The sequence below is a fragment of the Micropterus salmoides genome, unplaced genomic scaffold, assembly GCF_014851395.1.
Source record: "Micropterus salmoides isolate LMB-PRFRI ecotype aquatic unplaced genomic scaffold, ASM1485139v1 Ms_hic_scaffold_19, whole genome shotgun sequence".
Lineage (NCBI taxonomy): Eukaryota > Metazoa > Chordata > Actinopteri > Centrarchiformes > Centrarchidae > Micropterus > Micropterus salmoides.
Genome location: NW_024041039.1, coordinates 14,183,400 through 14,210,162, shown reverse-complemented (window position 1 = coordinate 14,210,162; position 26,763 = coordinate 14,183,400). Strand labels below are relative to the sequence as shown.

General features: G+C 41.4%; 2 protein-coding genes across 4 annotated transcripts; one reads left to right on the top strand and one right to left on the bottom strand.

Moving 5' to 3' along the window:
- The first annotated feature begins 349 nt into the window (after positions 1–349).
- On the top strand, positions 350–20,214 carry ptpn21 (protein tyrosine phosphatase non-receptor type 21). Of its 3 annotated transcripts, none has more exons than XM_038729892.1 (19): positions 355–664; positions 1,532–1,830; positions 4,714–4,883; positions 5,344–5,441; positions 6,578–6,645; positions 6,746–6,816; positions 7,562–7,649; positions 7,875–7,963; positions 8,505–8,592; positions 8,946–9,025; positions 10,373–10,433; positions 10,644–10,725; positions 10,861–12,389; positions 15,006–15,146; positions 15,895–16,113; positions 17,457–17,585; positions 17,676–17,910; positions 18,186–18,346; positions 18,478–20,214. In XM_038729892.1, exons 2-19 carry the CDS (start codon positions 1,651–1,653, stop codon positions 18,604–18,606), a joined length of 3,618 nt encoding a protein of 1,205 aa, XP_038585820.1. In that variant the 5' UTR covers positions 355–664; positions 1,532–1,650; the 3' UTR covers positions 18,607–20,214. The 3 variants fall into 3 exon arrangements, with proteins under 3 accessions (XP_038585822.1, XP_038585820.1, XP_038585821.1); XM_038729893.1 differs by lacking the exon at positions 355–664 and adding an exon at positions 694–1,126; XM_038729894.1 differs by lacking the exon at positions 15,006–15,146 and having other exon boundaries at positions 350–664.
- Positions 20,215–20,613: 399 nt separating this feature from the next.
- Positions 20,614–25,272, bottom strand: fam98b (family with sequence similarity 98 member B). The gene is made up of 8 exons (XM_038729895.1): positions 25,081–25,272; positions 24,719–24,867; positions 24,482–24,610; positions 24,207–24,379; positions 22,771–22,851; positions 22,561–22,677; positions 22,080–22,247; positions 20,614–21,983 (listed from the first exon to the last, which is right to left on the bottom strand). Exons 1-8 carry the CDS (start codon positions 25,116–25,118, stop codon positions 21,732–21,734), a joined length of 1,107 nt encoding a protein of 368 aa, XP_038585823.1. The 5' UTR covers positions 25,119–25,272; the 3' UTR covers positions 20,614–21,731.
- Between the last annotated feature and the right edge of the window lie 1,491 nt (positions 25,273–26,763).

Sequence of the window (26,763 nt, the reverse complement as noted above, 5' to 3'; positions counted from 1 at the left end):
GCCTGCAAACAGCAGCAAAACCAGCGTTATTACCATATTTGAGGGTCGCGACCTGAGCCATTTTGCAAATAATCACAGAGGGAAACTCTTAAACCATTGCGCACTATCCTGCGTTTACAGCTGTCAGTCGATGTTAAAGGTAAACAGACAGGTCAGCGACCAGCAGTTCAGGCACTCGTCCCATTTCTGGCATTTTCACCGCTCGGCATTCCAGCTGTCTGATGTCATGGCTCTGAAAACCTCCATGTATTCCTCCGCCACGAAGGGACTACAATGCATTTTGACGCGTTTCCCCAAGACAGTATAGTAAACCATATATTTTGTATAAAGTTATTGAAGAGTCAGAGTATATTCCCATGCATCTGGTGATTTATCAATTGCTGAAACATAGTTATTAAAGCTATAGAGCCGCGGATATAGACGGAATACGCTTGTTGCGCTTCCAATCCTAGGAAGCGAAACACGCTTGGACTTGAGTGAACTGTCGGACCAAGAGGCATGGGGTGATACGTTAGTTAGTCTTGATCCATAAACAAACTACAGACAAATGAGTAGTCTTCAGTTCCGATAAGTATCTAAAAAGTATTAATCAATTGACCTTGATGGCGGAATCCCTCAGGACCGAATCCTAGTTGGACTACTAAATTGCATCTGGTGGCTAACGGTAACGTTAACATTTTTGGCCAAAATATTTACCGGCGACGTCAGCTTCCCATGGGTGTCGTCTATTTGCTGGTACATAAGTTAGCACGCTAGCGTTAAAGTTAATTTGATGGTAGTTGTAGTAAACACTTACGTGGGTAGTAAAACTACAAATGAAAAGTAGCTAGTAAGTCTGGAAATTGTCAACATTTTAGTACAAACTTCTTTGTACTTCAATAAGTTAAGTTGTAACGTAGATCATTTGCAGTAAGAGTGATGCATGGTTAAGGTGGAAAGGAGCAGGGTTTTTTGCAATGCCGAGTTCGACAGAAGGAACGTTAGCCTGCTGCGTATTGAATTAGGTCGCTCTTGTCAGAATTTGGATCAGACTATTCGCCGGAAGGGGATTAGTCTAACGTTAACCACAAACTTGGAATAATGGCAAGCCAACCTTATTATAGACAACATTAATTACACGGGTCAGGTGAGTTAGCGTGCTATAAATGTTTTCCCCAGTGTGAAAAACCATGAACTATTTACGAATTCAGAGAAATTGTAGCGTTAAGAAAATACCTTTGGTAGAAAATCAGAGATAACGTTAGCTGAATTAACGTTAGGTGACTTAAAACAAAGTGCCTCATTTAAGAGGATTGCTTTACGATAAGTGTTATGTTTGTCTGGTCTGGCATCTGTTTCAGAGTGACCAGTTGTGAAGACCATATGCAAAAGGATCGTGACACAGTCTTTAGTGATGAGAATGGCCACTGAAGTTGTGATTCAGCTTTTAGTTTTACATTCCCTTTTCCAAGATTCCAAGTTTAGCTAGCTTCCCCCTGTGTTATGTGGTATTTTGTAGATTTTCTTACATTTTTCTTATCACACTTTTCAGATCTATCTGTGGAAGATGAACCTCATGACTTGGAACATTCACACAATTTCTGATGGGACAGCAAGGAGAGTAATTTCTCTGGACTAAGTGAAGATCTCCCTCTTGAATAAGTGTGAAACATGCCCCTGCCATTTGGCTTAAAACTTAAAAGGACTCGAAGGTATACTGTTTCAAGCAAGAGCTGTCTTGTCACTCGTATTCAGCTGCTCAATGGAGAGTTTGTTGAGTTTACACTTTCAGTGGAGAGCACTGGTCAGGAATGTTTGGAGGCAGTTGCCCAGAGACTTGAGTTAAGAGAGGTATGTATGTGTTTTCATGCAGTACAAATGCTGAGTGTTCTCTCTTGTGGACATTTTGATACTTGCCACCTCAGCAAGAAAGTGTTAATGGCAAGGTTGTCTTTCTTACTTGGAACTGGCAAGCATGACCACAGGAACTGAGATAACCAGTTTATCATCAACATAGTCATAATGTAATCTCTCATCATAATATGTGTCCTGCTTACCACATGAATTTGTTAATTACATACTCTAAATTTATAATTATATTGGGGATGCAAATAACGATTATTTTCATTGTTGATTAATCTTTCAAATTAATCAGTGTTTTCTAAAGCCACAGATGACATCCTCAAATGTCTTGTTTTGTCCACAACCCAAAGACATTCTGTTTACTGTCATAGGAGTAAAGAAACCAGCAAATATTGACATCGCAGAAGCTGGAATCAGATAATTTTGACTTTTTTTTTTGTTAAAACATTTCTCTATCCAATTAATTTAATAGTTGGCAACTGACCAGTTTAATCATTGTGATTAGCAAACAAATTCTGAATGCTTTTGAAATTTTCGTTCAGGCAGAGTGTGTGTCTGCCCTCACTTAGCATGGACAATGTGGTCAAGAAAAGGAGTTCTGAGTCAGGATTGAATCATGTACTTAGCTTGCTGTCTGGATTTGTTCACTGGGGTCACACTAGGGTCACACACTGACACCACCTGTTAATCATGTCCTGAAAGGGATGTAAACCTGAATGCTGTCATTCCCAGTTTCACCTAAAATCAACAGCTCAGACTGCTGAATGTGTAACCGCTCTGGCATAGGGACTTGCACTATGTGAGTCAGTGTGTGTTATTTTGCTGCATAATGTAGCAAGGCTTTATTTGTCATTAGTGAGGCTAGCAGTGTTGGTGACAAGCCTCCACCCTCGTTTAGATTTTTTTCTAGTATGCAATGGGTAATGCCATGTTGTTTGTTTGATGTCACCACGGTTGTTTGTGCAATCATGTGGTTTTTCGATAGAAAAGTTATGCAGGCTATGGAGTAGGGCTGGATGATATGGCCAAAAATGTTATCACGATAAAAAGTTTCATATCTTTCGAGATCAATAATTATCACAGTAAGTATCAAATCGTTGTTTCTTTTGAGTTTAAAGGCTGATTTCTGCTTCTGAGTTTAAGTTGAAGAAACCTGATGCTTAATTGTCTATGAAGATTCTCAGTCATCCAGGTCATAGTTATCCAACGAAGGTTAAAGTCAAGGGCAACTGAACTTGGTTGAAGATACTGGAAGAAGTTTCGTCCCTCATCCAAAGGGTGAAGAAGTCCTTTGGATGAGGGACGAAACGTCTGCCCTTGACTTTAACCTTCGTTGGATAACTGATGGTTAATTGTGGTTTAACCTTTTTTTTTTTTATGGGCAACACTTGATGCCAAACAGTCGATCACTTCACAAATCTGAGGTAGAACATTCAAAACAATTATGATAAAAATCTTTCTCAACAAATATGCACAAGTAAAATGAAGTAAAAGCTTTTTTCGGTCCTTTTTCCTCAACAAAATAAACATCTTAATAAAAAAGTTAAGTCTTAATTTGTGTATGATTCAAGTGAATAAAGTCAAACATTTATTGAATATTTATTGAACATTTGTTATATTATTATTGAATAAAATTATATTGCGATTATTGTTTTATTGTCCAGCCCTACTGTGGAGTGATACATCTACAAGAGTTTGTTGGGAGTTGCACATACCTAGTTAAGGACTACTAGTCAATCAGAAGCAGAGAAGGATGGGTCCTTAAAAGCTGGCAAACGCGGTTTCGGTTCAGCTGTATATGTTCTGTAATATGTACAAATGTATCTTTCATCCATAAAGTTATAACTGAGCACTGTCTCTACATCACAGTAACAACTTGCCTGGAGGGTAATGTTTGGAAGGAAGAGTGGAGGCTGCAGGCGGACATCTTGTCGCTGTGTGCTGCAGCTCAAAGTGTTTTTCCACGGGTGTTTTTGAGGGCGTGTTGGACTAGCCGCTTGGCAAGCATTATGACGTGTGTTTTGCTATGACGTCACAGCAAAGCGGAAGAAAAGGCTGGACTACACTACTCAGAGCTGTTTTCAGGCAGCTCAGAGTAGTGTTTTCTGTGGGAGATGGGAACTTCCTTTGGGCTGGACTTTGGGCTTTTTCACTTTGCAAACCTGTTACATGCACAAAAAAAGGTAAATAACTCAATATAGGAGAGGGAAAAAGCCAAAAAGCATAATATGACCTCTTTAAGATGACTTCTGATATTGTGTTTTCAGTGATTAGTCAAATCAAGTTCACTGTCACATTTCAACCAATGCGTGATTGCGCTATATGGGTTAATAGGTCCTGTGTTTGAAAATCTGTTAATTCAGCTTCAGCCTGATGTTGGTCACATTTAATAAGAGCCACAGTTTCATTTACATTGGACTGTAGGCTGTTTGTCGTCCAAGAAATTAGATGCCCTAACCTGTGTTGATGCCCTAACCTATTTGTTGTTATTGTCGCTTTGTTGTCTACCTGAAAATCACAATAGGTCTCTTTCAGCTAAATTGTCCTTTGTAAACAGTAAACAGCAAGCCTACAGTGGTTACTTTGTGTTTACTGTGAGATGTTCGGACAGTCACAAGACTGCAGGGCATGCAACCAGTCTCTAAATCTTGAAGTTTGCAACGGTTGAATTTTCAGGTCTACATATGTTTTTTAATAATATGTAGATGATTCGGAGAAGACCTGCACATTTGTGCACTTAATGTAAGTAACTAAACAGGAGGTGTGTGTGATATTGATCTCAAGCAGTCACATAATATTGTTGTAAAGTCTAAAATGTATGTCAGTGTTTTTCAGGTGTAAATGCTTGTGCTTGCTTTCTTTGCTTGTTAGATAACGTACTTCAGCCTATGGTACTTAAACAAGCAGAACCAGCAAAGATGGATTGACTTGGAGAAGCCACTGAAAAAGCAACTGGACAAGTATGGGCTGGAGCCCACCGTTTACTTTGGAGTAGTGTTTTACATACCCAGTGTCACCCAACTCCAACAGGAGATCACAAGGTGATGTTCCATCAGTCATACAAAGTGTCTTGTCGAAGCCAATAACCTTATTAGCTTAGTGGCAATTTATCTTCAAGAATAGCTGTTAAAATGTTATCAATTTTAGTTATGAAATGAATACCAAGCAAAGTTAAGTGTAGCCGCATCAAGTGTGTTTCTGTTAATAAGCTTTGGCCATGCTAAGGTGGCCTAATGGGAAAGAAGTTGATGAAGAGGCTTAATTGCTCAGTGTCCCTTTAATCAGATGCTTCTTACCTCTCCACATCCATCTCTTTTAATACTTAAATTCATGAATGAATCAGGAATATTAAATGTGTCGTAAGTCATCTTAATACTGATGTATTTCAGAAGTTTTGCTCTGTAATGACTTTCAGCTTTCTGCAAACCTGGACGTAGTTGTCATATTTGGTTGTTGGCTTCATGTCTATCCACTCTTAAGCAACCCTCTCTTTCTCCACAGATATCAGTATTACCTACAGCTGAAGAAGGATGTTTTGGAGGGCAGGATCTCATGCTCGCTTGAACAAGCTATTCGTTTAGCTAGCCTGGCAGTGCAAGGTAATTTGAACAGAAACTTCAGTTTGATGAGCCTGATGTTTCTTGGCCTAAATCTCTCTGGTGACTGCAGCAGCTTCAACTGGGACAGTCAGAGTAATTACTGGTGCAATTACACAGCAATTGTCTGTAAATCATGAAACTCTAAACTCCCCCTCACATCTACAGACATTGGACTGGACCGATTATTTCCTGACTGGAGGCTCACACCCTAAACTGCGTAGTAGTTCGACATGTGGGGAGACCACCGAGATACAAAATACCTAACAAACTGATAGTAAATATCTTTGTTTCCAAAATGTAGTTTATTCTCAAAGCACAGCTGGAAAATTTAATTTCATAAATTATTGGGGTTTTTTTACACCCTATGTCTTGTTTTAAGGGTCTGCTGCTCACAGTAGTTTGCCAGAAACCTCAGTTCAGCCACTTAACCATGGGTTTATAGGAACATTTTTGTGATTCTTGTAATATATTGCACTTAACAAACACCATTGAACCTAAACCAGCATATTAAATTGGGCAGGTGTTTTGTGTGTGAATGTGAACTCTCCTTGCATGAGCTTTGGCCCTGACATGTCCTCCAACTTATGCTCAGCCAGAAGAATCTCAAACACTGCTGGCAAAGTTATATCAGGCACTGCAACTTACTGGCCTGGGTGTTAGCATAGCAGAGCCGCTGAGATCACTTACTGTTGCAGCCATGTGTTCAAATGACTGACCATGTTGCAGTGTGCCCTAAAGAAAGGCCCTTTAGTCACTGCTTAAGTTGTCATGCAAACTTGCCATTTATGCTCAAAATAAAGTTGACTATTCCCATTTTGTGTCCCTGGCTGGGATATTTTGGAGTGAAGGGCAGTTTTTGAGCTGTGCTGATGCCTGGGATACCCGACATTGTCGCGAGTGTTGCCAGCGGGCAGACTGAAGCTGGTAACAGTTTTGGACCTCTGCGTTGTCAGACGCTGAAGAAATTCCCTTGCATAACAAACGGGCCCCTCCTCTCCTAAAATTAGTCTTTCTTGTCATCATACACTGCAGCTTTCCAAAAGGCATTACACCATTCTGCAATTTTTGAATGGCTATTTTGCCTTGTACTAAATGCAGGGATTGACATGATATAGGGTTTTTTTTTCCCCCCACAGCTGACTTTGGAGACTTCAATCGCTATGATTCCCAGGAGTTCCTCCAGAAGTTTGCGCTGTTTCCAATTGTAAGCATTCTATTTTTGATGGAGAAAAATGGCGCAGCTGTCCTGTGCTTATTTGTGTTTGCCACCAGCATTGTGTCAGTCCTGACTCTGTCTTTTGCAGGAATGGATCCAGGATGAGCGAGTGCTGGAAGAGGCCACTCAGAAAGTGGCTCTTCTTTATCAGTCCTTCAGGTGAGCAGGTGTTGAAAGCATCATCAGCTCTGCTCCACTTGTTATCTCTATAACACATTGAATTGCACAGTGACTTTTTTGAATGAGTATTACCATGAAGTTATGCATTACTTTGCCCATTTGTGTCTTGTCTTGGTGTTTTATGTAGGTTCAGTAGGATTTTTTTTCCTTCTTTTTTTAATGAACAACTTTTTATTGGTTTCATGTTGATAGAAAAAAAGCATGTATACATACAGAGATGTATACATACAGATTTACAGAACACTTACTCCCTCATTCACTAACCTCAACCTACTCACCCCACCAATCACTCCCCTGCTCTTGTTGTGTGGAAACTGAATTTTACATAGCTATGAAGTATACATTACTTGAATTAATTTGGCTTTAGAAGTTTCATGGTATATTATGCATGTACATAACATTCAATATATAGAGTTTGCCGTTAATGTACAAACATGCATATCCATACATGCTCGAATGAACACAGGTGTTCCTGCACCTACATGCATAATGACCTAAATCTGTATACTTTAATTTGTCCCATATTTACACATTTAAATTTATTCATTTAGCTGACGCTTTCAAAGCGACTTACAGTTGCTATTCTTGTAAGAGGTTGCACGCCTCTGAAGCAACTAGGTGTTAAGTGTCAAGGACACAACGGTGCATGGGTCACAGTGGGAATCGAACCAAACGGGTCAGTGGGATTTTTGACTGTTGTTTCTTCATGTTTTGTCTTTTTCAGGGGTTTATCACCCCCAGAGGCAGAGATGTTGTACATGCAGGAGCTGGAGAAAATGGAAGGCTATGGCCAGGAAAGCTATCAAGCCAAGGTAGGCTTTTACAAAGTTCAGTCCACAATCTTCAAAAGCCTAAATCGCGAACAAGCATGACGTTGGCTTACTAGAAATTGAACTCATAAGCTGCATGTTACCTCTACCTCTACCATCGGGCAGCTTGAACAAAGAACTATTCAGCAAAAAAAAGACAGGACTGGATTCTTTAAACCTAAAAAGACTGTTCGAATGTCTTTGTTTTTTCTCGTTTTATTTAAACAGGACAGTACAGGTACAGATGTTACCCTGGGATCCTGCCTCGATGGCATCTTTGTCAAGCATAAAAATGGCAGGCCGCTTCTTTTATTTAGGTAAGTCTAGAAACAAATTGGAGAATGTTTGTTTGACTCTCACAGCAATGCCTAGGAAGTCCTGAAATATGATCTACTAAATACGATGCGCTGAATAAAAGCCTTGTCTGGTAACTTGTGACTCTGAGCAGTAATTATATTCAATTAGATTATTCTATCAGTATAGATTGAGTTTTGTGGCACAGCTCAAAGCTATTTTTAGGCGAGGTTGTCCCTTGTAATGTCCCTTAATGCTCTGTAGACCTGAATGTGGCCCAAGAGGAAATGAGTCAGGTAGAGTGATAGCTGAAAAGGATTGTAGCAGCATTATCTGAAGTCGAGTGAGTGAACATTCTTGACCTCGGCTAAACTGCATCTCTCTACATACCATTATGACAAATAAATACCTTGATTGACTCCCACACGTGGATGGATTTTATTATGCATTGTTAAAGCTGTGCTACAGTCTCTTTTAAAAAAAGGCTTTGTTACCACTATGACATCATGTGTTTTTCTTCCTCTCCTCTTTCTCTTTGCCACTGCGCTTAAATTGTGTGTGTAGGTGGAATGAAATTAACAACATGAGTCACAACAGGTCCTTCTTTGCCCTGGAGCTAGCCAACAGAGAGGAGAGTGTTCAGTTCCAGACCGTAAGTCTCCGCTGCCATTGCACCCTTTCTTCTCTACCCGTCCCCTGGGACATTTCAGTCTCTTATTGGATTTAGCCAAATTTAAAATGGCCTTTGCTATGGAACTTAACCATCAGCTAGTCTTAACAATGCATGCACCTATGTTTGTGTGTGGGTGGGGCTGTAACTAGGGTTACTTCGGTATGTTACCTATGTGTGGGTCATAAAGTCACATACGATTAGCTGAAACTCGATGTAGAAGTACTTGAAGGTATACACAGGAATGGCTTTGCTTCAAGAGAAGTGAGGAAACACCACCTCCATCCTAATTGTCGCACCATCTAATGATTTTTTTTCACCCCTCTTTTGTGTAGGAAGACATGGAAACCTCAAAATATGTGTGCCGGATGTGTCTGGCCAGACTCAAGTTTTATAAGATTAACAAGAGCAGCCTGTAAGTGTTTTTTTTTTCCCCCTCAACGTCTAGCCGAGTTCCTGTCTCTTTGTTCTTTGTCGTCTCCTCTTTGGTATAGCCTCACTTCTATCCTCCTCTCCTCCTCTCTCTTCAGAGAGGAGTGTGACCCCCTGCCTTCTGAGGTCTCCCAGAAGTCCCTTCTCACTCTATCCTTTCCTCGCTTTCCAATGCTCTCTCGTCCCTCTCTGCCTTCTAATAAGGGGTGAGCAACACAGTCAGCCACCGCCTACAGTATATCTATCAAGCAGGTGCCAACACCCATCCCTTCCTGACTGCGTAGCCAACACAGCCACAGCAAACAAACTCTCTATATCTGAAATGGGCCTTGGGATTGGGAAGCATGTAGTGATTCTTCATCAAAGTAAAATTAATTTATGTATTTGGCTTATTATTTATTGTGGTGTGTGTGATTGGATGAGAGGAACAGCCTCTGTTTTGATGAAGTTAACAGGGATCAAAATCAATTAAATTACATTAAACCATTGTACACATCCACAGTACTATTTGTCCAATAAAGATGAAAAGACGTCCATTGTTATATTTTTAAGGTTATTTTAAATCTTTAAATAATTACTGTTATTCACTATCTTTTATGGTCCCATAATTCATTTGGTATCTTGGTCTTAGTCAGCCTGTCTAGGGCAGGATATCAAAACCTCAGTAGTTGTTGAGTGCTGACTCTGAAAGTTTAGTCAGATTATTAGTTCTCTGTACATTTTTCTTGATCAAATATTTCCAGATATAGGGCCTAGTTATAAATTGGGTGTGTTTTGTTAAATGCAAGTCAATTGAAATCAAAACACATGCCCCAAGTCTTCTCTTTTACACCACGTTTGCTGGTGCACTGGAGAGAAAACGTTGCATGGTGTACTGAAGAAGAGTTGAAGGACTTGTTATAAGTTTGATGGACTTGACCTGGGGCCTCCATATATAAACTCTGCGAACGTACTAAAAGGTTGCACACGCTGGTTTTCACACGAGCCACTGTATTATAAACAAACCAGCAGTGTTATTTGTGCTTATGCTAGTGAGCCGTAACTATTCCATAAGCACCTTTCAATTAAAAGATAAGCCAGGTCATATCTCCCCAATATTTCATCTGCACTGTCTCACCATCATATTCCCCACCCCAGGAGTGCAGAGCACTGCTGTATGCTGCGGACACTTGTGGTCTGTGGCAGCTGTTAAAATGCTAGGATGATGCCAGGTTGTGGCAGGTAGCAGGAGTCAGGAAATTCTGGCTTGCCTTTCCCCTATATTAATTCTGAATATAGCTACTGAGTCCTTTTCACTTCAACTATGTTAACGTTAACATTTGTTTTTCAGCCAAACCCAGCCCACAGTTGTCAACCCAGTCAGACGGAGATCCTCTACTAGAATATCTCTGGTAATGCTCCCTCAAAAGCCATTTCTGGATTGTACTGCAGCACATGATCTGTATATTAAAATCATTATTTAGCTGTGTGTGTGTGTGTGTGTGTGTGTGTGTGTGTGTGTGTGTGTGAGTGAGACCACACAATTGTATTTTATTATTTGCTCTTGGACAGTATTCAAATCATGTGAGCCGAAACTGAATCCCTCTCCCGTTGATTCACAGCCAAAGCCTCAGGCCTACATGATGCCCCCTCCGCAAATGCACTACAATGGCCATTTCACAGAGCCTTACACATCATCACAAGGTATCTATTGTATAGAGCGTGGCTTGTGACTAGAAACCTAAATAAATTAGTGCAAAATACATAAAGTTATTACACGATGCTAATAATGTTGTTTGTCTTCGGGTAAATTTTAATGTTGCTGTTTTGTTCTCACAGACAACCTGTACATGAACAATCAGAACGGTTATTACTACCACTCCCAGACCAGCCTGGACTGCTCTCCTCTGGAATACAGCAGCGGAGGGCGTTTACGTAACGGCAGCGTGTACAGCGCCCACAGCACCAGCTCTCTAACCAATCCCCAGCACTACCTTCAGCCCTCACCCATGTCCTCCAACCCCTCCATCACTAGCGATATCACCAGGCCGGACTATGTCCCCTCGCATCGCCACAGCGCTCTCATTCCACCTTCCTACCGCGCCACACCTGATTACGAGACAGTGATGCGTCAGAAGACCAGAGGAGCAGGAGGTGGGATGGTTTTGTCTCAAGAGCACAGGCAGAGCCACTCCATGAGGAACCTGAACATTGGAAACTCGTACGCCTACAGCAGACCAGACCCTCTAGTTTACAGCCAGCCAGAGATCAGAGGGGAACACGGTGGTGCAGCCCAACACCATCACTATCCCTTCCATCTGGGCTCCAGCTTCCACAGTCCCTCTCCATACCCCTACCCTACAGAGAGGAGGCCCGTAGTGGGCGCGGTTAGTGTCCCAGAGCTCACTAATGTCCAGTTACAACAGGCACAGGAGTATCCAGCCCCGAACATCATGAGGACACAAGTGTACCGACCGCCTCCACCCTACCCGTATGCCCATCCTCGGCCTGCAAACAGCACACCTGACCTGTCACGTCACTTGTATGTCAGCAGCAGCAACCCAGACCTGATCATCACGAGGCGTGTGCACCACTCAGTCCAGACTTTCCAGGAGGACAGCCTGCCTGTTGCCCACTCTTTACAAGAGGTGTCAGAGCCTCTTTTCAGTGGACCCCCACACAGACACCCGTACCATGCTCAGAAGCGTAACTCCATTGAGATTGCTGGATTAGCACATAGTTTAGAGGGGATGAGGGTCAAAGAGCGGACCGTGTCTACTTCAGGAGCTGAAACTTCCACGCCCCCTCCCGTCCTGAGTGGTGGTCGCTCTCAGGGCTCTCAGCTCAACGTTTATTTGGAGCGTACCAAGACAGAGAACAGGGGTGACATTAAGGAGGACATACAGTATGGACACAAAAAGTCCCTTTCAGATGCCACCATGCTGGTTCACAGCAGTGGTGAAGAAGAGGAGTTTGAGGACGATAGTGGGCGTCACACTCCACTGTCTCAGGATGCAGTAGCAGCGATTGTTCCTAACCAGGTGTCACAACAGCATCATAGTTTGACATCTCTCTCTTCTCTGACGCCTCAGCAGCAGACTCCCATAGAGCCGCCTCCTGCATATCCCATAGGCTCCTCTCTAGACCCCTCTATAACCAGCTCCTTGACCTACAAGGTTCACCCCTTGATCCAGGAGGGGGAGCCTCTGTACTTGCTGCCAGATTTACGACAGACCAGGATAATGCCGTCGGTCTCTGAGGGAGACCTGAGTGGCCAGGCCAAGCAGAAGACTAAGAAAGACTTAAAGAAAAGGCCTGTGTCTGATGTACCGCCTGGAAAGAAAACAGTAGAAGGCTTGCCCCCTCCGGTGAGTCCTATTCCCAATCTACTCCTAAGCTAATGGCCAGCCTTTTTAACAACTGATACTGTTACCTGGAATTAGGGACTTGTACCCAACAGTACATGTTTTTGGTACTTTACTCTCTCTGTTATAACAAAATGTAATTTCTGTTGTAAAAATAAGTCCAAAAATCTCTATTTAAAAAAAAAAAAAATAATAATATTTTAGACACCACTCAAAATAAAACCCCTCTCTTCTCTTCCAAAGCTCTTCTCACAGCTTTTAGGTATGTTTTGTGTTTGATCAGATGTTTCCTCAGGTTAGATGTTTTGCCCTGGCTAGAAGAAGAAGAAGATATACTTTATTTAATCCCGCGAGGGGGAAGTCAATGTTTTCACTCTGTTATTATGTTAGTATTTTTACACACAGGTCTGAAAGAAACACACATGCACAAAACCCATAGCAACACACGGAGAGATGTCCGAGTGAAGGGGCAGCCACTCAGTGCGGTGCCCCAAGCAGTTCAGGGGTTCAGGGCCTCCTTCGGCAGTGCCCACAGGTGAACTTGCACTTCTCCAGCTACCAGTCCGCCCTGGTCCGAGCTGGATTTGAACAGGCGACCCCCCCCGGTTCTCAAGCTAATCCTTACGGGCTGAACTAGCTTTGCATTTTGTATTGCTTTGAAAAGAATGACCACGATAGCAACCACTTTCTGCTCACCAAGCAAGCTGCAGGGTTGACCAAAAAGCAAATAACTGCTCCCCGTGTCGTGTTCAGTTTGTTTATTTACACTGCTCAAAAAAATAAAGGGAACACTAAAATAACACATCCTAGATCTGAATGAATGAAATAATCTTATTAAACACTCCTTTCTTTACATAGTTGAATGTGCTGACAACAAAATCACACAAAAATTATCAATGGAAATCAAATTTATCAACCCATGGAGGTCTGGATTTGGAGTCACACTCAAAATCACAGAGGAAAACCACACTACGGGCCAATCCAACTTTGATGTAATGTCCTTAAAACAAGTCAAAATGAGGCTCAGTAGTGTGTGTGGCCTCCACGTGCCTGTATGACCTCCCTACAACGCCTGGGCATGCTCCTGATGAGGTGGCGGATGCTCTCCTGAGGGATCTCCTCCCAGACCTGGACTAAAGCATCCGCCAAATCCTGGACAGTTGGTGGATGCAGCGAGACATGATGTCTCAGATGTGCTCAATTGGATTCAGGCCTGGGGAACGGGCGGGCCAGTCAATAGCATCAATGCCTTCCTCTTGCAGGAACTGCTAACACACTCCAGCCACATGAGTTCTAGCATTGTCTTGCATTAGGAGGAACCCAGGGCCAACCACACCAGCATATGGTCTCACAAGGGGTCTGAGGATCTCATCTCGGTACCTAATGGTGGTCAGGCTACCTCTGGCGAGCACATGGAGGGCTGTGCGGCCCCCCAAAGAAATGCCACCCCACACTATTACTGACCCACCGCCAAAACGGTCATACTGGAGGATGTTGCAGGCAGCAGAACGTTCTCCATGGCGTCTCCAGACTCTGTCACGTCTGTCACATGTGCTCAGTGTGAACCTGCTTTCATCTGTGAAGAGCACAGGGCGCCAGTGGCAAATTTGCCAATCTTGGTGTTCTCTGGCAAATGCCAAAAGTCCTGCACGGTGTTGGGCTGTAAGCACAACCCCCACCTGTGGATGTCGGGCCCTCATACCACCACGTTTGAGCAGACACATGCACATTTGTGGCCTGCTGGAGGTCATTTTGCAGGGCTCTGGCAGTGCTCCTCCTGCTCCTCCTTGCGCAAAGGTGGAGGTAGCGGTCCTTCTGCTGGGTTGTTGCCCTCCTACGGCCTCCTCCACGTCTCCTGATGTACTGGCCTGTCTCGTGGTAGCGCCTCCATGCTCTGGACACTACGCTGACAGACACAGCAAACCTTCTTGCCACAGCTCGCATTGATGTGCCATCCTGGATGAGCTGCACTACCTGAGCCACTTGTGTGGGTTGTAGACTCCGTCTCATGCTACCACTAGAGTGAAAGCACTGCCAGCATTCAAAAGTGACCAAAACATCAGCCAGGAAGCATAGGAACTGAGAAGTGGTCTGTGGTCACCACCTGCAGAACCACTCCTTTATTGGGGGTGTCTTGCTAATTGCCTATAATTTCCACCTGTTGTCTATTCCATTTGCACAACAGCATGTGAAATTGATTGTCAGTCAGTGTTGCTTCCTAGGTGGACAGTTTGATTTCACAGGAGTGTGATTGACTTGGAGTTACATTGTCTTGTTTAAGTGTTCCCTTTATTTTTTTGAGCAGTGTATTTTTCTCAGTAACATGAAATGCCTGTGCCTCCATATAAAGATCACACTAGTATGTGTGATCTTTGTGTACAAAGAATTAGAGGTAGTTTCAGTTTCCCAGCTTTGATTGATGCAAACAGTCTCACTTTGACACGTCGAAAGAATGTAGTTTGACTACCTTTAGAAAAACCGGACAGGTGACATTCTCCCAGAAAACACCCAGTGAGGCTGCGCTGTCCTTCCTCTCTTGTATACTTCCTCTTCCTTTCTTTGAGGCTCACACACAGTCGCCTTCACTTTTTCTCTGTCTCTTCTCCGTTGAAATACCAGGGCATGAAGAGAGGAATTAGGTCAGAGGTGAAGAAGATGGGCCCTCTGAAGGTGGCCCATCTCAATGGGCTGTCAGTGTCCAGGCAGCCAATGCACGACGAGGTCAAGGATGACCCTGAAACAGCCTCTAATGACGAGAGGGTAGGACACCTCAGAGTTCTTGATTTTTGTCAGTGATTTGCTCATTGAAAAATTAGTTTGTAAAGAAAAAGCAAATGTAATGTCAGTTTAGGCAGTTGAAACTGAGATTTGTTCATTTTTGTTTGTGTATTGTTAACAACTTGGCATTTAAAAACATTTAGGAACAAAAGGTCACTACCAGACCCTGCTGGTTGTGTTTTACTTTCTAGTAGCTGAGGCCTTGTAAAGGATAAATGACGGAGAATTTCTTATTCAATGTTCTCTAGCGGAACTGGCTACCCTTGTTAATCTTGATAATTCTTACATTAACAGTGAAGGTAAATTCCAGACACTAACAACTTTATTTAGCTCTCCAGCTAATCACGTTGTCACTGTGAGCATACAGTAGATTTGCGGATGTCTCTCACACATAATGATAGATAACCAAAGACGTAGTTTATTGTACTTGTACTTCCTAATTATCAGTTAACAAAAGTGTTTTTATGCTACAAATGTATCTTGCAATCCACTTTTCTATCTTCACCTATTCCTGTTTTCACCTGTTGGTTAATTATTCAAATCTCATTCATTTATTTAGATGTCATGAGTATCAATACTCCTAAAGCTATGACACTGTACATCTCGCCAAATTATTTATGATTTATACAATTAAACTGAGTGGCCTAAGGAAGTCAAAATTGATTAAACTTGTTTATGAGTCAGGACTCGCCAGTGATGTATTTACTGTGTCCTTGTTTGTGTGTGGTAGTGTAAAGCACTGGAGCAGCATATGGAGATGGGAGAGCTGTTAAAAGAGTACGAGAGTATCCCAAAGCGTCGTTTATCAGGCGGATGCACCATCGCCCTGCTGCCAGAGAGCGGAGACAAAAACCGCTTCCAAGACGTCCTGCCTTACGATGACACCCGAGTGGAGCTGGTTCCCACTAAAGAAAACAACACAGGCTACATAAACGCATCACATATTAAAGTAAGTTATGCAGAGATTTTTTGTGATCTCACTGATCACTTTTACATGATTTTGTTCTTAATCACTGTAGCAAAGCTCATACACACCCAGAAAAAAAATCAAAATGACAGTGCTCATGAGGACGACGTCATCAGTAAAGCAGAGGCTCAGCTTTGCTAAAAAGCAATTGTTCTCTAATTTAGTGCAATACAAGAGCACCAACAACACCTAATACAACAAGTGCTATAGTGCTATAAGTAAATTTGCTTCGATGAGTATACCACAGACCATATCACCTTCTGCTACAATGTAAAGCCCTACATTTTTAAACCATCTTACTGCCTACTGAATACACTAGAAAATCCCTAAAATACTCCTGTTGCACTCTATAGTGCCATAAATAGACTAGCCACATGTTCTCCGCAGAGCAGATTGGAGAGCCGCTTCTGAGACACACTCCGGCGTATGTTGTATATACAGAATTGTTTCTCAAATGTCTGCTTCTTAACCACTTCAGAAAACAAAAACAATAGTGTGCGTGACACGTGGCAATAAGTGACTGCCAGTGCATGGCCTGACATTTCTAAACAGTGGAAGCAACTGGAAATTAGAATGACCTGCTTCATATTCAGTACTTTTAAATGGCTACTCCAGTGATTTAGTATTGTACTTTCATAATGACGGCAGACTTGTGAGGGACCGAATAAACCAAAAATTGTCTAAATAAATGAGTTAGAAATATTCCAAGTTGATGTTGTGCATTATGGGAAATAGTGTCTTTTGTTAACACTAGACAACTCCCCTGCCTAGTATATTCCCATGTCCCCTCAGTTTGAAAGGCAGGTTTTCTGCTATAAATTTGTAGTTTCCAAGCGTAAACTGACATCATCTTGATGACATCGCCTGGATTATTTTCTCAGAGTTTAGAAAATCTCTGTTTACACAGGCTGAGTAGTACTCTTTTTGAAAAAAAGTCAATTGACTTTGACATGCAAAATTGGTAGACTTCCAATTTAAGCCTTACCTTATGATCTAATTCAGAGTAATTCTTGTTTTTATAAATGACTCCACCCATCTACCCAGAAGATTCATCCTAGCATCCAACCCTGACAACCGTTCATCTAAATACTTCTGTGGATAAAGCTGCTCATGAGTAGCAGGCATGCCACTTGCACAGGGTGGTTTGTGGGAATAACTGCTTTTTAGTCACATTCACTCCTTCGTTAGTGAGTCTCTATGATGCAATAGAAATACTCAGTACACAGAATGATTTCCATTTTCTGATGCTCTAGCTCTGTTTTTAAAAGAATTACAGATAAATCCTATGACTGATGCCTTTAAAAATACTCTCCCTGTCTCATTAGATAACTGTAGGTGGACAGGAGTGGAGCTACATCTGCACACAGGGTCCCCTGTCGAACACGTGTCCGGACTTCTGGCAGATGGTGTGGGAGCAGGGTGTCTCCATCATCGCCATGGTCACTGCTGAAGAGGTGCGTTGATTTAAAATTTACAGCTACGCATTACTTTGTTCATCATCACTACCCGGACTGACATTTTCACGTGTCATCTGCTTCCTCCAGGAGAATGGCCGAGAAAAGAGCTTCCGGTATTGGCCCCGACTCGGCTCACGACACAACACGGTGACGTATGGTCGGTTCAAGATCACGACGCGGTTCCGCACAGAGTCCGGCTGCTACGCCACCACAGGGCTAAAGATCAAACACCTCCTGACGGGCCAAGAGAGGACTGTCTGGCACCTGCAGTACACAGACTGGCCTGACCACGGCTGTCCTGAGGACTTCAAAGGCTTCCTCGGTGAGTGGGATCAGCCTCAGTTTATCTATTTATGGCCATCATGCTTTTATGATGAGATATCTGCCTAAAAGACTGAAACTGGACTTGTTTGAACTGATGGCAACATTAATTCCACCTGGTGCTAGGACACAAGATCAGTTTTGTTGGAAGTGGATGATCTCCTAGAAGTCATTAAAACAATATTTTACGTTTCCAAAGTTCTGTGTCAAAACTACTGTATTCATTTATTGTGTTCCCAATTAATTCTCAAGTAAGTGTTCTCGTGTTTTTTCCAGCCTACCTGGAGGAGATCCAGTCTGTGAGGAGACACACGAACAGCATCAGTGACCCAAAGAACACCAACCTACCTGTGCTGGTCCACTGCAGTGCTGGAGTGGGACGGACTGGAGTGGTCATCCTGTCTGAGATCATGATAGCCTGTCTAGAGCACAACGAGGTAAGCTCCCCACTTTCACGCAAAGCAGAATAAATAAAGCCTGTGTAATACAGCTTTTTTTGTCATGACCGCAGCTGGTGTATTTTTCCTTGGTTGCTGTCTCTCTCACACGAAAAGTCTGTCTGTTTCAGGCGCTGGATGTCCCAAAATACCTCTTTATGCTGCGTGAGCAGAGAATGATGATGGTTCAGACCTTGTCTCAATACAGCTTCGTCTACAAGGTCCTCATCCAGTACCTCCGCAACTCTAGGCTCATATGAGCTGTCTGTCTGGCCCAACTTTACTCTTTGCTCCAGATTTATGCCAAACTGCACTGTGAAGATGCAGCCATATAAACCTGTTCAATGTAGCAGTCAATTTTTGGCGATATCGACTCAGGCAAGGCTGAAGGAATGATGTGTGGATGTACAAGAAAGAAGCGATGAAGGAGTATATAGACTTTTGACCTGCCTCTAAACAGTATTATATATATATTATTTTTTACATACGTTATTGCTTAATAAACCCCGCACTTTTACAGTACTTTGCTGTACATAATGAACCAATGTTAAGCTGCATTAAAATACCTTTTAATATAGATGTGTATCAAAAAAGTTGTATTTTCATTTGACTACGGTCATTTTTAAATAAATGTTTTGTATTGCGGTGTGGTCAACTGTTATGATAATGAAGGACTTTTCTATAGTAATTAAGACAGTGGAGTGTCTCATGAAGGTTTGATTATGGAGGTCAGAGTTCAGGCAGATTTTATCTTTATCACGTGGCTTCTGGTGGAACAGGGGTTTGTCCCTCCATTTAACTTAAGACAATTTACATTTAACAGAATGATGCTATTGTATACCACTTACCTTGTGCTACTTTGTACGGGCAAAATTTCTGTTAAAAAAGCCTAAGTACCGACTAAACAAAGTATCTGCTAAAAGCAAGTGCATAAATGTGATTGTCGTCAGTGGGAGATGGATTGGTTTTTATAAAACACTAGATTGATGGGAAGTAGAAATGCGTTGCACAGGTTCCAGAAATAATCATTCATATATTTCATCCCTTTTTTTGTTTTATCAGGAGAACTCTGTTGTATTTGAGCTGGAGCAGTATACATTTAAATAGTTTGCCAAGACAAAGTGCCTAAATATCTGCATTGTAAAGTTAAAAGGGCTGAACATGTTTGCATAATACGAAGGAAATGTGTCATTTCTTGCTTGATTTATTGCAGTGATAACTTGATTATTAATGCTAATCGATCCATTTGAGAAACACCCCAGCATAAAGCACAAGCATTGCAAACCGGATAATTTAAAAGATCCTTTAAGTTGGAAAAGTCTGGCCTTAGTTTCATTGTTAATTACATACAAATTGGGGAAATGAGGCCTTTTGACAGTATTCAGATGTCACTAACAGTGCTGTGCAGTGTGTTGGCTATGGTGGTCACAGAATATCCAAGGGACAGATCATCTCTAGTTACAGTATTCTGCCGCGCTTTTCACACCAGTGAGAAATGTCCCTCTGCAGAGACACTTCCTGCTGTTACCCATGGCCCCCTGACTATTAAAGAACAGGAGCCGGACGCAGTACGTGTCCATTTCCTAATGCAGCTATGGGTAGTATTTAGAGCTCAATTATGAAGTTAACCTGTACAGAAACAATGCTTGCTGGCATTGCAAAGTTTACATGGATGTTTTTAACTATTTTAATTTGAAATATTTTGCCTACATTATCAATTCAAGGCACCAACTGAATTTATAATGTGGCTGAAGTGATTAATCCGTCATTTGTCCTACCCTGATGTTGTTGGTGTCAGACTTGGGCAATGATCTTACTGGAGAAAAATATATCTTAATTGATGTTTAGATGTATTTTAACTGGATCTTTTTTTAAGGCCCATATGAATTTGCTTCATATTTTGTTTTTTGGTTTTAAAGATACTGATTGAGTCTTACTGTGGAGACTTAAGAGTGTTTTGTGGCCAAGGTGCAACTGTTCTGTCCATGTTGTTCATAATGTACACAATGTAAAATTAGCTTTTATGAATATTGGTTATTGTACAAACTATGTATAAACTGTACCTATTGAACAAAAAATTATATGCCATTGGAAACAAAGTGTAGAAAACATTTTCAGCCAAAAATAAATATTTGGAAATAATTTGTTCTCTTTCATCCAGTTCTCATCTACTGTATTCCATCATGTTGCAGGAATTAGCCAGTGGCTCCATCTCTGGTTACATTATTTCTGTATCAGTTAATTACATGAACATAAGGGAGAGTTTACATATTTGGGAGAGGTTTATTAAATAAATTCAGAGGTTAAAAAGGATCACAGTCATGATAGCTGGCAAAGAAACTTCAAAGAAAGGAGGCGATAGCTGTTGTGTTCCAGTCAGTAAAGTAAAATATGGATTTAAAGGGAGCCATCTCTTGTCCTTGAGAGGGAGGCAGAGGACACTTGAGTGTGACTTACAGAGCGATGTAGAAGTTGAACCTCTCTGTGTTTGAGACCAATCTTCTGACAGTGCCCTCTGCTTGTTCCCCACCAGGTTGCAGTGGTTTCAGTTATCAGGGTTCACACTGACACCTCTTTAGCCAGGGAAACGTTGCTCGTCTGCATTCGCCTTTTAAGTTTTGCAGACATAATTTTCAACGTCCTTCACTGTAGTCTCAAATCCCTCAAACAATTCAATTTCATCAGTGTAAAAAGGCGAAATGTTAAGGGTTAAGAGCTCATATTTTACTTTGTCGGTCTTTTCAGTGTTCAGGAGTCCGCTTAGTGTCCCCTCTGGTACCTAAACCTTGTTGGGAATACAAGCTGTGTCCCAGTTTTACACTACATAAATGATAATATACAGTAAATACTAATCTTTATAGTATCATCTTTGTTTGTTTATTTGCAGTATCTGTTGGTATAAAAGAAACATTACACATTTTAATGGTTAAAAATATTTTTTTTAGTTTGTAGTTCTGGAGATATTTGACTACCATCTACTATTAGTTAATATAATTTTTCAAGCTCCTCCATTTCTGTTGTGCATTGCATTGTGGGAGGATATGGTGAATCAACAGCACACTCAAAAATCAAGGTTTTTTTGTGAAGTTAAATAAACTTAAAAACATACCAAAATCTTCCTTAGAAAACACACGCAGTCTGGATTTGGGACACAGCTATAATATGTCCCGGCGCAGATGTTACAGGAATACTGGTGTTTTCATTTTAAAAACAATGATATTTTTCTAAATTTAAACACTAATAGTATAATTTGAAGCATTATAAATCATCTACATGAAGATTTTTCACTGCCATCAGATCCAAGTGTTTTCTTCCTCATTAAAAACAGAAGTGAGTTCATGTGAAAAACCATATCTGGATCACAACAAGCGAATATAAGTAGAAATTAATACTGGTAGCGTCCTCTCTTTCCTCCGTGCCCAACCTGTCCTCCATAGTTTCCATGTCCACCATGTCCTCCTTGGTTCCATCCACCTCCTCTCCAACCTCCTCCTCTTCCACCACCGCCACCTCGGCCTCCCCAGCCACCACCACCTCCGCCGCCATCTTGTCTTTTTTGCCAGGGCGGCATCTCAGGCCTTGGGGCTTGTATCTCTGAGGGGCGTCCTCCTCTGTCCGGGACTCTCCCCATCAGGATCTGTGGATAACAGAGATGAAGAGAGAAACTGATGCGTTAGAGGAAAGCCTCATATTTAAGGCATTTTCAGAGAAACCGGAAGATTTTTTTCTTTACCTTGTTGACAGCACAAGCAGTGTTCTCCCTACTGGAGCCGCTGCTGGTCTTCACCACATTGCAGATGTCTTCTCTGGCAGCCAGCAGCTCGGCCATGTCCACTGTGGACTGTGGCCTCAGAGAGTGTCTCTTAGGCTGGTAGGCCCTCGCCATGCTGTCCAACTTCACCTAACAAACCACAGGCACACGTATGATAAAGACAGCTTCTAATAAAAAAATAGGGATAAAGAAAATTCATAAAAACACATTTAAGAGCCCAGACCGAAAATATGTGCATCACTCAGTGAAAAGCTGTTAGCATCAGTAATATTCACTCAGATAATCATTTTGTAATATTTCATGGTCCAATTCAGTGTTAGGAATCAGATTTTTGATTTTGCAAAGTGCAGCTATGTCTCCTCCATAATGTTCACCAGTTTAGATCCCCCGTATGAAGAAAGAGGACAGAAAAAAGGTTCATGTGATTATTATATGAACGAACCTTGGCTCTGTCTGACCACCCAAATGACTGAACTGTGACATCCAGCCGTTTAATCAGCATCCTGCGCCGACACTCATACTCTGAAGACAGAACCTTGTTTATGTTGTACAACTTCTCCTGCAGAGATTAGGAGGGAAAGCCACATTTGTTAATACACTTTCTGTAAAATAGTCATATGATATGGTTTGTTTCAGATGTTCATCTACTGACCCATTGTTCACTGGACAGAGGCTTATTTAACACTGGGTTTTTCATGGAGCCATTTGGAAGATCTTTAAGTACTTTATCAACCTACAGTGACACACAGGGTTTCATGCATTAGCAAAATACAAAAGGAAGAAAAATACAACAATACATCTTTGATTCACAATGCTAATTACAAATATACACAAGCATCCAATGTATGTACTGCACCGAATTCTGTTGTAATTTAGATGCAAATGATATCTGCATTTATTCTTGTACTTTCATATCTAAAATAGCATATTACAACACATGAAAAGGTGCAGTTCAATGTAAGACTACAAGTCAAGAGTATTGGCTGTTTAACGGTCGATCGTGTTTTATCTATGTTTAAGTATTTAGTAGTATTAGCAGTGAAACAGGTTCCTGCCCGTTGTCATCTGAATGGAAGAGAACATTGCGGACAGGACACATAGGAACCTGGCCAGTTAAAAAACTGTAAAATGCCCAATCAGACACACTTTTACTAGCCTGGGGTGACAAAAAAGGCAGGTCTGAATCAGACACCTGGTTTGGTTTTCATAGTAGTTCTTTGGATGTTTAAAAACTCTTAAAGTTATACGGGTCACCTGCTTGAGTTAGTTCTAAGCTGCTTAGATCAGTGGTTCTCACAGTGGGGTCCACGGACCCCCAGGGGTTCTTGAGGGGGTTTCCCAGCAAAAAGGGGAATCATTTATTTTCACTCAAATTCCATCCATAAGTAACATTGTGACCGAACGTACGACTATTTTGGTCATGGGTTTCATTCATTTTCAGGAATAAAAATACGTGGTCTAATTTGTGTCAGTTTCGGGGTCCTTAATAATAGATATAAATATAGAACATATACAGAAAATAGAGAACCGCTGGCTTAGATCCTGTATACCAATATAAATGTTTAAACTTTTGTCAATATGGACATGCTACGCTTGTTAGATCAGTTACATTCTCCACAATTCAATAATATAGTTAATTTTACAGAAACAATGAGCACCAAAGTATTATTCATTCAGATTCACTGGCATGGTAAAGGATTTAAAGACCTGTCCCATGTAGACGCCTGTACCAAAAATAGGCAGAGTGAGTTCAATGACTTAAGCTATTAAGCTGGGCTATTAATTGTTTTAAGTTTTACGGTATTTATAGAGCAAGACCAAATAATGCTTAAACATTGCCAGTAATATATAACATCAATATGAAGCCTAACAGGAAGTCAATGCAAGGGGGCAACTGATGGTTTTAAATATCTTTTTGTGTTTACAGCAACTACAACACATGCTTTTTATTGGCATTATAAATGTAAAGTAAAAAGATAATTAGTGAGATGCGTGTTTTTAATCCTCTATTGTCACAACAAAAACTCTCACAGGCTTATTTTGGCAGCCCTGATATTAATGTACTTAAATGGTATTAAATAATCCCACCTTGTCTTGGACTTGAGACATAACACCTGCTGCGTCCTGTCCTTTGGGCTCTGGCAGATTCAGTGTTTCACAGATTGCCAGGAGCTCCTGACACACCGGACTATCTTCTTGTTGTTCAGAGGCTTGTCTGCTCCTCACAATCTGAGCAGCCTGGAGCTCAGAGCTTAAAAACACTTTATAAGGATACACAAAAATCATATTCTTAAGTTCCTTACGCATCACACAGAGGTCTTGGAGCACAATGGTGAGAATGAAGAACACGACAGATTACATACAGACAAACTTAAGATGATCTTTTGAACTTCGCACACTTCCCTTGAGAATCCCTGAGATTACTTCTTTATAAGGACAGTGCAGCTCCTTCAGCAAACCACTCATCTCCACCTGAAGGCTGCCCCTGTCGTCTAGAGAGGAGGACAGAGAGGAACACAGGCTGAAGAGTGTGCGAGAAACATAAAGACAAAACTGACAGTTTTGAGCATCAGAATCGGGTGCACGTCGATGTGGCTCACCTGGACCGGAAGTGATGCTCTCCTCCAGATCGCACAGCGGCTTTAACCTGGATGCCAGCCACCTGCACAGGTCCACATACTCAGGAGAGGACAAGCCTCCCTCTGCGGCTCCGAGCAGAGCCTTCTCCTCCAGCAGAGGGCCGTCATAGCTGGGGACCGTGAACGTCGTGAGAGGAGTCGAATTAGCATCAAAACGCCCAGATGTTAGATAGAGATACTGTGTCAACCAGCTAGATTATGACTAGCTATTGCAGCCACTCTATTTCTTGTAAACACAAAGACTGAGAACAACACGATGACTGTGAGTCTAGACGGAAAAAACTAAACACGTACCGCACCATGCTAACGTTAAATTAGCTTACCCAAGATGCTCTAACGAGTCCAAAATGTCACACTCCATTGATGAGTCCGTCTCTTTTTTTTTTTTTACATGCGTTAATCAACGTTAAACATGACGAACTTACGAGTACAACAACGTCAACATACTTAATTTCTGCACCCATTCATTTCTGCGGCGCTATCATGCCGCGTTATTTGTTCCGGTTACGTAAATGAGTCAGAGTGAAACGTATGACGTTCAAATCTATGGTTCCGCTGCGACGGTTCCGCTCCTGCAATCGGTAAATAAGTAGGGATACACAGTAGAAAACTGCAATGTAGTCAGAATTTTACCCATATTTTAGCAATAAAATTTACTGTGAGGAATGGCTCTTGCCAAAGTGTTTAATTACTGGTGCATTAATAAAGCGTGTATCCAAATGTGTGAGTTGCATGATGTCAAAGCATTTGAAGGATAGACTAATTTACAGTTCGAGAAAATTCTCTTAAATGAATTTTTTTATTTAAAACAAGGCTGTTTCTCACAGGTCCTGCAAAGTTGATATAAGCCGCATTTTATGGTCCCATCTCAAATTGACTAATCTGCAAAGTAACTAGTTGTACAGTTAAATACATTATTGCCCTGTTAAAATAGTGCCTAAAATTATTTAAATCAGAGAAGTGGGAGGCAGGCCTCCCCTTGAGGGTCTCCAAACTGATTCAGGTGAGGCTCAGTGAATGGAAGTGGAACAAATAGTAGCCTACATTAGTTATCAAAATGAGATCACATAGAATAGCCTCAATGTTTGCGATTTGGTTAAAGAGATAGTCCAGATATTCACAATTGTATTGTTTTCCCACTTTCCTAGAGTCAGAAATGAATAAATACCTTAGGACAGGCCTTTGTTATCTATTCGATGTAATCTGAAGTTATGTCAAACAGCCACATTAGACTATCTTGGCTCAATTGTTCAGTGTATATGGGATCAAATAAAATGATCATCCCATAGGCATCCAGGAGCTGAGCAAAACTAAAACAACGGGGTTTGAGAGGGCGCCTTTTTCTAAGCTTTGTCTAAAAGGGAGCCCACAGTCCCAGACTTTCAAAACCCCTGATCTAAATTAAAATCAAGTACTTAAGTAAACATACTTAGTTACTTCTTTCCAATTCACTTGTTGTAAATGCTTGCAAAAGGTTTTATTCAAAGTTCAATAATAATCTCATAACATACTGTATCTGGGCCAAACATCTGAGGATAATTATTAGTGTTGTTGTTATAGGATGCAAATGGTCTTTAGTTAGGCTAAGTAGTTTCTCTGTTTTAACTTATGCCAATATTAATCACCATTGCCTTAAACATGCTCACCAGTAGAATAATCTTGCAACCTCTGGAGTGCCAACTAATTTTATTATTATTCATTATCAATAAATCAAATGCCAGAAGAGAATGCCTGTCACAATTTCCTAGAGCCCAAGGTGACGTCTTCAAATGTCTTGTTTTGTCCGACCAACAGTCCAAAACCCAAAGATAATTAGTTTACAATGACATAAAACAGAGGAACAGCATGACTTGATAGTTGACTTAAACCCACAAATTGACTGATTATCAGAATTATTACGGATTAATTTTCTATTGATCAAACAAACAGTTTATTTCTGGTCATGTTTTGGGTCTGCACACCTTCGAGCTCCAGTTCCCAATCGTGTTTTCACATGGCTAAGGATC

Excerpts from the sequence above, each read along its gene's own strand:
- ptpn21 (XM_038729892.1), top strand. The coding sequence starts at position 1,651 with ATGCCCCTGCCATTTGGCTTAAAACTTAAAAGGACTCGAAGGTATACT. Across the intron at positions 12,390-15,005 it reads TAGAAGGCTTGCCCCCTCCG|GGCATGAAGAGAGGAATTAG; the intron begins GTGAGTCCTATT and ends TTGAAATACCAG. Across the intron at positions 17,586-17,675 it reads CCATGGTCACTGCTGAAGAG|GAGAATGGCCGAGAAAAGAG; the intron begins GTGCGTTGATTT and ends TGCTTCCTCCAG.
- fam98b (XM_038729895.1), bottom strand. The coding sequence starts at position 25,118 with ATGGAGTGTGACATTTTGGACTCGTTAGAGCATCTTGG. Across the intron at positions 24,380-24,481 it reads AGATCATCTTAAGTTTGTCT|TGTTTTTAAGCTCTGAGCTC; the intron begins GTATGTAATCTG and ends ATCCTTATAAAG. Across the intron at positions 21,984-22,079 it reads CTGCTTGTGCTGTCAACAAG|ATCCTGATGGGGAGAGTCCC; the intron begins GTAAAGAAAAAA and ends TGTTATCCACAG.